This window comes from the organism of the source record quoted next, unplaced genomic scaffold, assembly GCF_019419815.1.
Source record: "Pyrus x bretschneideri cultivar Hongxiangsu unplaced genomic scaffold, Pyrus_bretschneideri_v1 Contig83, whole genome shotgun sequence".
NCBI lineage: Eukaryota > Viridiplantae > Streptophyta > Magnoliopsida > Rosales > Rosaceae > Pyrus > Pyrus x bretschneideri.
Window position 1 is genome coordinate 1,134,009 of NW_025999824.1, and position 11,736 is coordinate 1,145,744.

Below are 11,736 nucleotides of genomic sequence, written 5' to 3' on the forward strand. Positions count from 1 at the left end.
AACGCCTCAATTACAATAATTTATTCAAATTTAACGGCTAGATTTGAAAGAATACAAGGTAGTTTAATAAAATTAACCAATAAATTTAAAGTATAAACTTAAAACTAATAAATTATTGAGAAAATATGTTTAGCTCATTCGTTTGAAGATGATATATAAGTATAACATGACAATGTTCATTTAAAAATAATTTTTTACATGGCTATAATTCTAGACGGAGTTATATCTAACCATTTCGGTTGGAGATGGCCTATCCAATTAAAATGGCTATGAGTCTAATTTTTTGTTTGGTGGTGTTAAATGTGTCTCGAACAAGATAGATTATGATAGGTATGAGTCCAAAATAAAGTGGGTTATGTAACCCAACCTCACACACAGGGTACAAGTGAAAGAGCGCGTGGGTTGTAACAGAGAAGCATACACATGAAAAAAAAAAAAAAACAAAAACAAAAAGAGCCCTAAAGTGTCAGTTGAGGAAGTCTGAAAGTGTTGAATAGTGTAAATAGAGTTGTACACATCGTTGTAAATATGTCTCGTAGAGTTATAAACTTGTGACTTTTGTCCAATCTCCTGTGTTCCAAAGCTAATGTTGATGTTCCCTTCAGCTCATTGGCATCGGAGTTCGAATTTTGTTGTTAGATCAGTTTGAACAACTTCTTTCAGCCGCATTGGCTAAAGCTGCATTTCATCTTTTACGTTAGCAGCACAAATTGTGCGGAATCAATCAAAATGTGACATATATGGAAAAATAATTAAGCAAACCAAAAACATAAAAAAAAAAAAAAAAAAAAAAATAGATCCTTTCTCCGTACATACTTATTTGATATGTGTATTATCATCTTCTCCACCTAGTCTCCTAATATTGTCTTACCAGATCTCAAGTATACGCGTTCCGTCACATTACTGTTTTACTACAGGAGTGCACCACATTCTCAAAATTAACAAGCAATGCCCGCGAAATGCCTTAACAGATAAAATTACTAATCGATGCTCTTAAATTCTATTTAAAACTTCACAAATCTTGTCTATTTATGAATAGTAAGTTAGTAACCGGAGGTGCTAGAGTACTGAAAAAAAACCATTACCTATAGCTAATGGTTCACAGCAATTTAACACTAACAGAATCTAAAGAATTAGTCAAATAGAAAAGCAGTACCTCCTTCCTAATGGAATCACTTTGAGTCAGTTAGCAGCTGCACATTGTGAGGTAGTTGGCAACGCAGCATCCAGTTACCATATATGCAATACTGTCAACCATTACTCCAGATATTAATTTCCCTACCACCCCGAGAGTGTCCAGAGACTTGCCAGATTTTTTTTCGCTGCATTCTACGATTAGCTGAAGTAATTGATCCAAAGCTCCATTACGTAGAAGCGATCAGAAAGTGCAAGAGCAAGATGAACATACTGTCAGCGACTGGAAACAGTAATATTTCCTTAAATTTCAGTACGATGACCATACTATCCCAAAACCAAACAAAAGATGAACAGAATAGTCACCCATAACACCCCCTCCCTCCAAAGAAAAAAAGGGAAATTGCTGTTAATATGCTCCACAAAAGCAGATAATTCATGCATGAGAACATAAAGGTATTGAAGATGCTATTCCAACATACGTTACCTTCGAAAACTCGTCTTGTCAGTCCCTTGCTTCTTTAGAACCAGAACTCGCCATACCATCATGCTCTTTTTCTACTGGAAGATCTCTGAGTATGAAGTCATTCCATTTGAAATTGATTAAGAAATGCCAGTTCCAGCTCAGAATTCAAAGTAAATAGGCCAACATGTATAGCAAAAATATATCTTTACACGGCTAGATAAGAAGATAAACTACAAGTCAACTAATGGTACTCCCTTAAACACATGCTACGACGGCCACAAGTGAACTAAGATGTTGTAATATACAATAATTCATCAGAAACAGAAATATGCAAACTACTAAAATCAAGAATTTTGTAGCTTTCAAGCAAAGTCTAAGCCAAACGGACCATGACACATAATAAAGAACAAATCATGTGTATTGCTTTTTCTCCAACATTTTATTAAAAGCAAAGGGAAAAAGAAGAGAAATCTTTATTCAAGAAAAGGGAATTAGAAAACAGGATGAACAAGATATCCGCCAGGAACACAACAACAAAGACAAAGTTAAACCAAACAGGATGTTAGACATACAGACACTCATCATAAAAAATAATTGGTAACTGAAAACCATGTACGTAAATTGCGAGTATTGCAATTTCAACTACGCTTTGTAAAAGGGATTTACAAAGTAAGTTATATAGATCGACACCAATCCTAACAAATACAGAATCAAAGAATACTAAAGAATTAATGAATCATAACTAGAATCACAAAATTTTATTTGACAAAGCAGCTTCAAAATCGGGTCATTCATCGCACATGGAGTTTATATCGGCAGTTGGGACACGTCTTCTTATCCATGTTGAACCAGCGAAGGATGCAAGATGGGTGATAGACATGAGAGCACGGCATCCGAATGAGCTCACTCGCGGTCCCACCAGACAATTCCTCCAAACATACACTGCAAGAACCTAGGTCGCCGTCACCCCTTTCGAAATATCTCTCTGCCCCCAATTTCTCAACCACAAAGTCCATTGAAATTGACGACGAAGTTGAACCGCCATCACTACTACCAATCGAAAGCAAAGCCATTGAGTCGGACATATCATCAAACAGTTGGTCGACATATTCAATGGTTAGGATTTTAACCGTAGCCACCATAACAAAGCCCAAGGAGCCATTAGGGTTTGCCAATTTCCGGGCCATGGATTTGATCCGGGGGGCTAATGCTTGGTAGATGGCAGGATCAAGGTTGAGGGAAGAGGAGAGAGATCGTAAGTGAGCGCGCAACTCAGGGAGTAGGAGTTGGCGGGGAGCGAAACGGAGGGTAGCGTAGCGATCAGGACCCAGTGGAAATTCATCGAGAATAAAGGCGTGGAAGCGTTTCTGAAAAATTTGGTCCTGACGGAGAGAAAGCTCACCGACAAATTGGGACTTAGAGTTCGCCGGAGATTGGAAACCCTGAAGCGTCACATGGACCCAGTAGTCGGAAGATCGGAACGAGAACGACGAACGCTGAAACTCCATTGATCGATTAGAGATTTGAGATCAGACGACCAGAGGTTTGAAAATTTGAAACTTGAAAATCGTTGAGCGAGAGAGAGAGAGAGAGATGAGAGATTTGAGATCGCTGGAGAAGAAGGAAGAAATAAGGGCGGGTGAGACAGACAGAGACTCCGCGTATTAGTTTTATAGCCGTTAGCTTCTGGGTTTTTCAGGTTGGTTTGGGCAAGTCGGTTTGGGCGTACATTTGGCGCTGATTTTTGAATTTTGTGAGGAATTTTTTATTTTTTAAATCCCCTTTTTTGGAATAATATTTTAAAGGTAATGCTGGGAGATCAATTTTTAAATTAAATTTGTAAAGCAAATGGTGTGGTGGTTGATTATTAGATTCTTACATAAGTGTTGATTAACGTACTTATTTCCTATTTGTTACAAATCACTTAATTTATAAATTTTAGTTTAAAAATTTAATCTCGATAGCATTATCTCTTCTCTAATAGCCATTCTAGTCCTTTACTTCTATTTAAGGCGAATAATTCTAGGGCTCATTATGGTCTTCTAGACATCAACAAAAAGTAACCTAATTTTGAGGGTTTTTAGTTTTTGACTATTGAATCTTTACATAATTTCTTTGTTTTGTTGTTACCGAATACGTTGATGGCTTCACATGACCTTTTTGCAATGGCAAAAAGTAATATAAAAGGATGTAAAGGCTGACAGATTCTGTGCTCAGGTGTGGATTCCCACCAAGTTTGGGACCGAGCAAGGCACTCGGTACACATTGTTCTAAGAAAACATGCAAGTGGACCTGAATGGATGTCACTGTGTCACCATGTATCGACTAAAGGGTGGAGGAATAGCTAGCAAATCATACATACGTATTGGCGCATTAAATGTGAAAGCGATGGAAGACTTAAGCCTAGGGACTTGGGGCTCATCAAGGGTGAGTACTCCTTAGAATGAGTCAAACAAAAAGAGAGAGACTTGTTTATGCAGACTGCTCTCTATAATGTTTCATTCAATATATGAGTGACTTAGTGGACATAGCCTAGTTTTGAGGGGTATGAGTGACTTAGTGGACATAGCCTAGTTTTGAGGGGTGAACCACTTAAACATTATTGTTCATTTCTTATCATTGCGATCCCGAGCCCACCAAGGGCCGACTACACGACTATACTGATCTTTGTTGACCTCCTAACTTGAGCGTTAACAAGGTTGAGATTGCAGATTGGGGTTCTGATTGCAAATTTGGCTTGAAGGCCCAATACCCATCCCGAATTGAAAAATCAAAACCATTTCGGTAAAATCGGTTCGATTTCAATTTTTTGCCTCCTTTTTTCGAACCTTTCCGGTTCGCTTTTTGGACTTGATGGCCGCAGATGGCGTCTCACCGTAGTAGCAGAAAATAATCATGTCTAAGTATTCTGGTTCTTGTTCAATACACACCAATCTCCCTCCCCTAACTAACACTATTGTTTTGTCAACAAAACAAACAAACAAACAAAAAGAAAAAAAAAACACCCACATTAGTTATTTCATGTTAAAGAAAACAAATACGTTGATCTGATCTTCTATGCCCTGGGAAGGATTTTCATGTTAAAAATTTAGTGGGCTGCCTTCCAAATTTTATTGACAATAAAACTAAAGAAATTTATACTGTATATCCCATATAATGACACATTCACTCGTCAGATAATTTTTAGACAGGGCGACGTGAGAATTATATGGAAATTTGAATGTCAATGTCAGTCTTGTAAATAAGCATCTTACCAAACTTAGTCCAAACTGAACTTTACATCCCAACATAATCTTTACTCTTTAGAAAGGGTGCATAATAAATTTCACATTGTAATAAGTTATAATTTTGTAAATTACTGCTTAAAAACGTGTTTTCACATAACAGTAATAGTCAATGTATCCAAAAAATTAGTCAAATAGAAAAGCAGTACCTCCTTCCTAATGGAATCACTTTGAGGCAGTTAGCAGCTGCACATTGTGAGGTAGTTGGCAACGCAGCATCCAGTTACCATATATGCAATATTGTCAACCATTACTCCAGATATTAATTTCCCTACCACCCCGAGAGTGTCCAGACTTGCCAGATTTTTTTCCCTGCATTCTATGATTAGCTGAAGTAATTGATCTGAAGCTCCATTACGTAGAAAGCGATCAGAAAGTGCAAGAGCAAGATGAACATACTGTCAGCGACTGGAAACAGTAATATTACCTTAAATTTCAGTACGATGACCATACTATCCCAAAACCAAACAAAAGATGAACAGAATAGCCACCCATAACACCCCCTTCCTCCAAAGAAAAACGGGAAATTGCAGTTAATATGCTCCCCAAAAGCAGATAATTCATGCGTGAGAACATAAAGGTATTGAAGATGCTATTCCAACATACGTTACCTTTGAAAACTCGTCTTTTCAGTCCCTTGCTTCTTTAGAACCAGAACTCGCCATACCATCATGCTCTTTTTCTACTGGAAGATCTCTGAGTATGAAGTCATTCCATTTGAAATTGATTAAGAAATGCCAGTTCCAGCTCAGAATTCATAGTAAATAGGCCAACATGTATAGCAAAAATATATCTTTACACGGCTAGATAAGAAGATAAACTACAAGTCAACTAATGGTACTCCCTTAAACACATGCTACGACGGCCACAAGTGAACTAAGATGTTGTAATATACAATAATTCATCAGAAACAGAAATATGCAAACTACTAAAATCAAGAATTTTGTAGCTTTCAAGTAAAGTCTAAGCCAAACAGATGATGACACATAATCAAGAACAAATCATGTGTATTGCTTTTTCTCCAACATTTTATTAAAAGCAAAGGGAAAAGGAAGAGAAATCTTTATTCAAGAAAAGGGAATTAGAAAACAGGATGAACAAGATATCTGCCAGGAACACAACAACAAAGACAAAGTTAAACCAAACAGGATGTTAGACATACAGACACTCATCATAAAAAATTATTGGTAACTGAAAACCATGTACGTAAATTGCGAGTATTGCAATTTCAACTACGTTTTGTAAAAGGGATTTACAAAGTAAGTTATGTAGATCGACACCAATCCTAACAAATACAGAATCAAAGAATACTAAAGAATTAATGAATCATAACTAGAATCACAAAATTTTATTTGACAAAGCAGCATCAAAATCGGATCACTCATTGCACATGGAGTATATATCGGCAGTTGGGACACGTCTTCTTATCCATGTTGAACCAGCGAAGGATGCAAGATGGGTGATAAACATGAGAGCACGGCATCCGAATGAGCTCACTCGCGGTCCCACCAGACAATTCCTCCAAACATACACTGCAAGAACCCAGGTCGCCGTCACCCCTTTCGAAATATCTCTCTGCCCCCAATTTCTCAACCACGTAGTCCAATGAAATTGACGACGAAGTTGAACCGCCATCACTACTACCAATCGAAAGCAAAGCCATTGAGTCGGACATATCATCAAACAGTTGGTCGACATATTCAATGGTCAGGATTTTAACCGTAGCCACCATAACAAAGCCCATGGAGCCATTAGGGTTTGCCAATTTCCGGGCCATGGATTTGATCCGGGGGGCTAATGCTTCGTAGATGGTAGGATCAAGGTTGAGGGAAGAGGAGAGAGATCGTAAGTGAGCGCGCAACTCGGGGAGTGGGAGTTGGCGGGGAGCGAAACGGAGCGTAGCGTAGCGATCAGGACCCAGTGGAAATTCATCGAGAATAAAGGCGTGGAAGCGTTTCTGAAAAATTTGGTCCTGACGGAGAGAAAGCTCGCCGACAAATTGGGACTTAGAGTCCGCCGGAGATTGGAAACCCTGAAGCGTCACATGGACCCAGTAGTCGGAAGATCGGAACGAGAACGATGAACGCTGAAACTCCATTGATCGATTAGAGATTTGAGATCAGACGACCAGAGGTTTGAAAATTTGAAACTTGAAATTCGTTGAGCGAGAGAGAGAGAGAGAGGAGAGATTTGAGATCGCTGGAGAAGAAGGAAGAAATAAGGGCGGGTGAGACAGACAGAGACTCCGCGTATTAGTTTTATAGCCGTTAGCTTCTGGGTTTTTCAGGTTGGTTTGGGCAAGTCGGTTTGGGCGTACATTTGGCGCTGATTTTTGAATTTTGTGAGGAATTTTTTATTTTTTAAATCCCCTTTTTTGGAATAATATTTTAAAGGTAATGCTGGGAGATCAATTTTTAAATTAAATTTGTAAAGCAAATGGTGTGGTGGTTGATTATTAGATTCTTACATAAGTGTTGATTAACGTACTTATTTCCTATTTGTTACAAATCACTTAATTTATAAATTTTAGTTTAAAAATTTAATCTCGATAGCATTATCTCTTCTCTAATAGCCATTCTAGTCCTTTACTTCTATTTAAGGCGAATAATTCTAGGGCTCATTATGGTCTTCTAGACATCAACAAAAAGTAACCTAATTTTGAGGGTTTTTAGTTTTTGACTATTGAATCTTTACATAATTTCTTTGTTTTGTTGTTACCGAATACGTTGATGGCTTCACATGACCTTTTTGCAATGGCAAAAAGTAATATAAAAGGATGTAAAGGCTGACAGATTCTGTGCTCAGGTGTGGATTCCCACCAAGTTTGGGACCGAGCAAGGCACTCGGTACACATTGTTCTAAGAAAACATGCAAGTGGACCTGAATGGATGTCACTGTGTCACCATGTATCGACTAAAGGGTGGAGGAATAGCTAGCAAATCATACATACGTATTGGCGCATTAAATGTGAAAGCGATGGAAGACTTAAGCCTAGGGACTTGGGGCTCATCAAGGGTGAGTACTCCTTAGAATGAGTCAAACAAAAAGAGAGAGACTTGTTTATGCAGACTGCTCTCTATAATGTTTCATTCAATATATGAGTGACTTAGTGGACATAGCCTAGTTTTGAGGGGTATGAGTGACTTAGTGGACATAGCCTAGTTTTGAGGGGTGAACCACTTAAACATTATTGTTCATTTCTTATCATTGCGATCCCGAGCCCACCAAGGGCCGACTACACGACTATACTGATCTTTGTTGACCTCCTAACTTGAGCGTTAACAAGGTTGAGATTGCAGATTGGGGTTCTGATTGCAAATTTGGCTTGAAGGCCCAATACCCATCCCGAATTGAAAAATCAAAACCATTTCGGTAAAATCGGTTCGATTTCAATTTTTTGCCTCCTTTTTTCGAACCTTTCCGGTTCGCTTTTTGGACTTGATGGCCGCAGATGGCGTCTCACCGTAGTAGCAGAAAATAATCATGTCTAAGTATTCTGGTTCTTGTTCAATACACACCAATCTCCCTCCCCTAACTAACACTATTGTTTTGTCAACAAAACAAACAAACAAACAAAAAGAAAAAAAAAACACCCACATTAGTTATTTCATGTTAAAGAAAACAAATACGTTGATCTGATCTTCTATGCCCTGGGAAGGATTTTCATGTTAAAAATTTAGTGGGCTGCCTTCCAAATTTTATTGACAATAAAACTAAAGAAATTTATACTGTATATCCCATATAATGACACATTCACTCGTCAGATAATTTTTAGACAGGGCGACGTGAGAATTATATGGAAATTTGAATGTCAATGTCAGTCTTGTAAATAAGCATCTTACCAAACTTAGTCCAAACTGAACTTTACATCCCAACATAATCTTTACTCTTTAGAAAGGGTGCATAATAAATTTCACATTGTAATAAGTTATAATTTTGTAAATTACTGCTTAAAAACGTGTTTTCACATAACAGTAATAGTCAATGTATCCAAAAAATTAGTCAAATAGAAAAGCAGTACCTCCTTCCTAATGGAATCACTTTGAGGCAGTTAGCAGCTGCACATTGTGAGGTAGTTGGCAACGCAGCATCCAGTTACCATATATGCAATATTGTCAACCATTACTCCAGATATTAATTTCCCTACCACCCCGAGAGTGTCCAGACTTGCCAGATTTTTTTCCCTGCATTCTATGATTAGCTGAAGTAATTGATCTGAAGCTCCATTACGTAGAAAGCGATCAGAAAGTGCAAGAGCAAGATGAACATACTGTCAGCGACTGGAAACAGTAATATTACCTTAAATTTCAGTACGATGACCATACTATCCCAAAACCAAACAAAAGATGAACAGAATAGCCACCCATAACACCCCCTTCCTCCAAAGAAAAACGGGAAATTGCAGTTAATATGCTCCCCAAAAGCAGATAATTCATGCGTGAGAACATAAAGGTATTGAAGATGCTATTCCAACATACGTTACCTTTGAAAACTCGTCTTTTCAGTCCCTTGCTTCTTTAGAACCAGAACTCGCCATACCATCATGCTCTTTTTCTACTGGAAGATCTCTGAGTATGAAGTCATTCCATTTGAAATTGATTAAGAAATGCCAGTTCCAGCTCAGAATTCATAGTAAATAGGCCAACATGTATAGCAAAAATATATCTTTACACGGCTAGATAAGAAGATAAACTACAAGTCAACTAATGGTACTCCCTTAAACACATGCTACGACGGCCACAAGTGAACTAAGATGTTGTAATATACAATAATTCATCAGAAACAGAAATATGCAAACTACTAAAATCAAGAATTTTGTAGCTTTCAAGTAAAGTCTAAGCCAAACAGATGATGACACATAATCAAGAACAAATCATGTGTATTGCTTTTTCTCCAACATTTTATTAAAAGCAAAGGGAAAAGGAAGAGAAATCTTTATTCAAGAAAAGGGAATTAGAAAACAGGATGAACAAGATATCTGCCAGGAACACAACAACAAAGACAAAGTTAAACCAAACAGGATGTTAGACATACAGACACTCATCATAAAAAATTATTGGTAACTGAAAACCATGTACGTAAATTGCGAGTATTGCAATTTCAACTACGTTTTGTAAAAGGGATTTACAAAGTAAGTTATGTAGATCGACACCAATCCTAACAAATACAGAATCAAAGAATACTAAAGAATTAATGAATCATAACTAGAATCACAAAATTTTATTTGACAAAGCAGCATCAAAATCGGATCACTCATTGCACATGGAGTATATATCGGCAGTTGGGACACGTCTTCTTATCCATGTTGAACCAGCGAAGGATGCAAGATGGGTGATAAACATGAGAGCACGGCATCCGAATGAGCTCACTCGCGGTCCCACCAGACAATTCCTCCAAACATACACTGCAAGAACCCAGGTCGCCGTCACCCCTTTCGAAATATCTCTCTGCCCCCAATTTCTCAACCACGTAGTCCAATGAAATTGACGACGAAGTTGAACCGCCATCACTACTACCAATCGAAAGCAAAGCCATTGAGTCGGACATATCATCAAACAGTTGGTCGACATATTCAATGGTCAGGATTTTAACCGTAGCCACCATAACAAAGCCCATGGAGCCATTAGGGTTTGCCAATTTCCGGGCCATGGATTTGATCCGGGGGGCTAATGCTTCGTAGATGGTAGGATCAAGGTTGAGGGAAGAGGAGAGAGATCGTAAGTGAGCGCGCAACTCGGGGAGTGGGAGTTGGCGGGGAGCGAAACGGAGCGTAGCGTAGCGATCAGGACCCAGTGGAAATTCATCGAGAATAAAGGCGTGGAAGCGTTTCTGAAAAATTTGGTCCTGACGGAGAGAAAGCTCGCCGACAAATTGGGACTTAGAGTCCGCCGGAGATTGGAAACCCTGAAGCGTCACATGGACCCAGTAGTCGGAAGATCGGAACGAGAACGATGAACGCTGAAACTCCATTGATCGATTAGAGATTTGAGATCAGACGACCAGAGGTTTGAAAATTTGAAACTTGAAATTCGTTGAGCGAGAGAGAGAGAGAGAGGAGAGATTTGAGATCGCTGGAGAAGAAGGAAGAAATAAGGGCGGGTGAGACAGACAGAGACTCCGCGTATTAGTTTTATAGCCGTTAGCTTCTGGGTTTTTCAGGTTGGTTTGGGCAAGTCGGTTTGGGCGTACATTTGGCGCTGATTTTTGAATTTTGTGAGGAATTTTTTATTTTTTAAATCCCCTTTTTTGGAATAATATTTTAAAGGTAATGCTGGGAGATCAATTTTTAAATTAAATTTGTAAAGCAAATGGTGTGGTGGTTGATTATTAGATTCTTACATAAGTGTTGATTAACGTACTTATTTCCTATTTGTTACAAATCACTTAATTTATAAATTTTAGTTTAAAAATTTAATCTCGATAGCATTATCTCTTCTCTAATAGCCATTCTAGTCCTTTACTTCTATTTAAGGCGAATAATTCTAGGGCTCATTATGGTCTTCTAGACATCAACAAAAAGTAACCTAATTTTGAGGGTTTTTAGTTTTTGACTATTGAATCTTTACATAATTTCTTTGTTTTGTTGTTACCGAATACGTTGATGGCTTCACATGACCTTTTTGCAATGGCAAAAAGTAATATAAAAGGATGTAAAGGCTGACAGATTCTGTGCTCAGGTGTGGATTCCCACCAAGTTTGGGACCGAGCAAGGCACTCGGTACACATTGTTCTAAGAAAACATGCAAGTGGACCTGAATGGATGTCACTGTGTCACCATGTATCGACTAAAGGGTGGAGGAATAGCTAGCAAATCATACATACGTATTGGCGCATTAAATGTGAAAGCGATGG

General features: G+C 38.2%; 3 protein-coding genes across 5 annotated transcripts; all 3 read right to left on the reverse strand.

Annotated features, from left to right (window-relative positions):
• Positions 1–299: 299 nt before the first annotated feature.
• On the reverse strand, positions 300–7,261 carry LOC125473338. 2 transcript variants are annotated; one of them, XM_048576016.1, is made up of 4 exons: positions 6,275–7,261; positions 5,034–5,580; positions 1,157–1,706; positions 300–678 (listed from the first exon to the last, which is right to left on the reverse strand). In XM_048576016.1, exons 1-2 carry the CDS (start codon positions 6,980–6,982, stop codon positions 5,554–5,556), a joined length of 735 nt encoding a protein of 244 aa, XP_048431973.1. In that variant the 5' UTR covers positions 6,983–7,261; the 3' UTR covers positions 300–678; positions 1,157–1,706; positions 5,034–5,553. The 2 variants fall into 2 exon arrangements, with proteins under 2 accessions (XP_048431973.1, XP_048431974.1); XM_048576017.1 differs by lacking the exon at positions 1,157–1,706.
• LOC125473339 (E3 ubiquitin-protein ligase SDIR1-like) lies at positions 1,708–3,477 on the reverse strand. Its single transcript, XM_048576018.1, has one exon. It carries the CDS (start codon positions 3,106–3,108, stop codon positions 2,392–2,394), a length of 717 nt encoding a protein of 238 aa, XP_048431975.1. The 5' UTR covers positions 3,109–3,477; the 3' UTR covers positions 1,708–2,391.
• A 1,206-nt stretch (positions 7,262–8,467) lies between the features above and the next one.
• On the reverse strand, positions 8,468–11,133 carry LOC125473363. Of its 2 annotated transcripts, XR_007255266.1 has the most exons (3): positions 10,147–11,133; positions 9,368–9,452; positions 8,468–9,164 (listed from the first exon to the last, which is right to left on the reverse strand). XR_007255266.1 is itself a non-coding variant. In XM_048576088.1 (2 exons), the coding sequence occupies exons 1-2, from the start codon at positions 10,852–10,854 to the stop codon at positions 9,426–9,428; spliced, it is 735 nt and encodes a 244-aa protein (XP_048432045.1). In that variant the 5' UTR covers positions 10,855–11,133; the 3' UTR covers positions 9,367–9,425. The 2 variants fall into 2 exon arrangements, 1 of the variants encoding a protein (XP_048432045.1); XM_048576088.1 differs by lacking the exon at positions 8,468–9,164 and having other exon boundaries at positions 9,367–9,452.
• Positions 11,134–11,736: the final 603 nt, after the last annotated feature.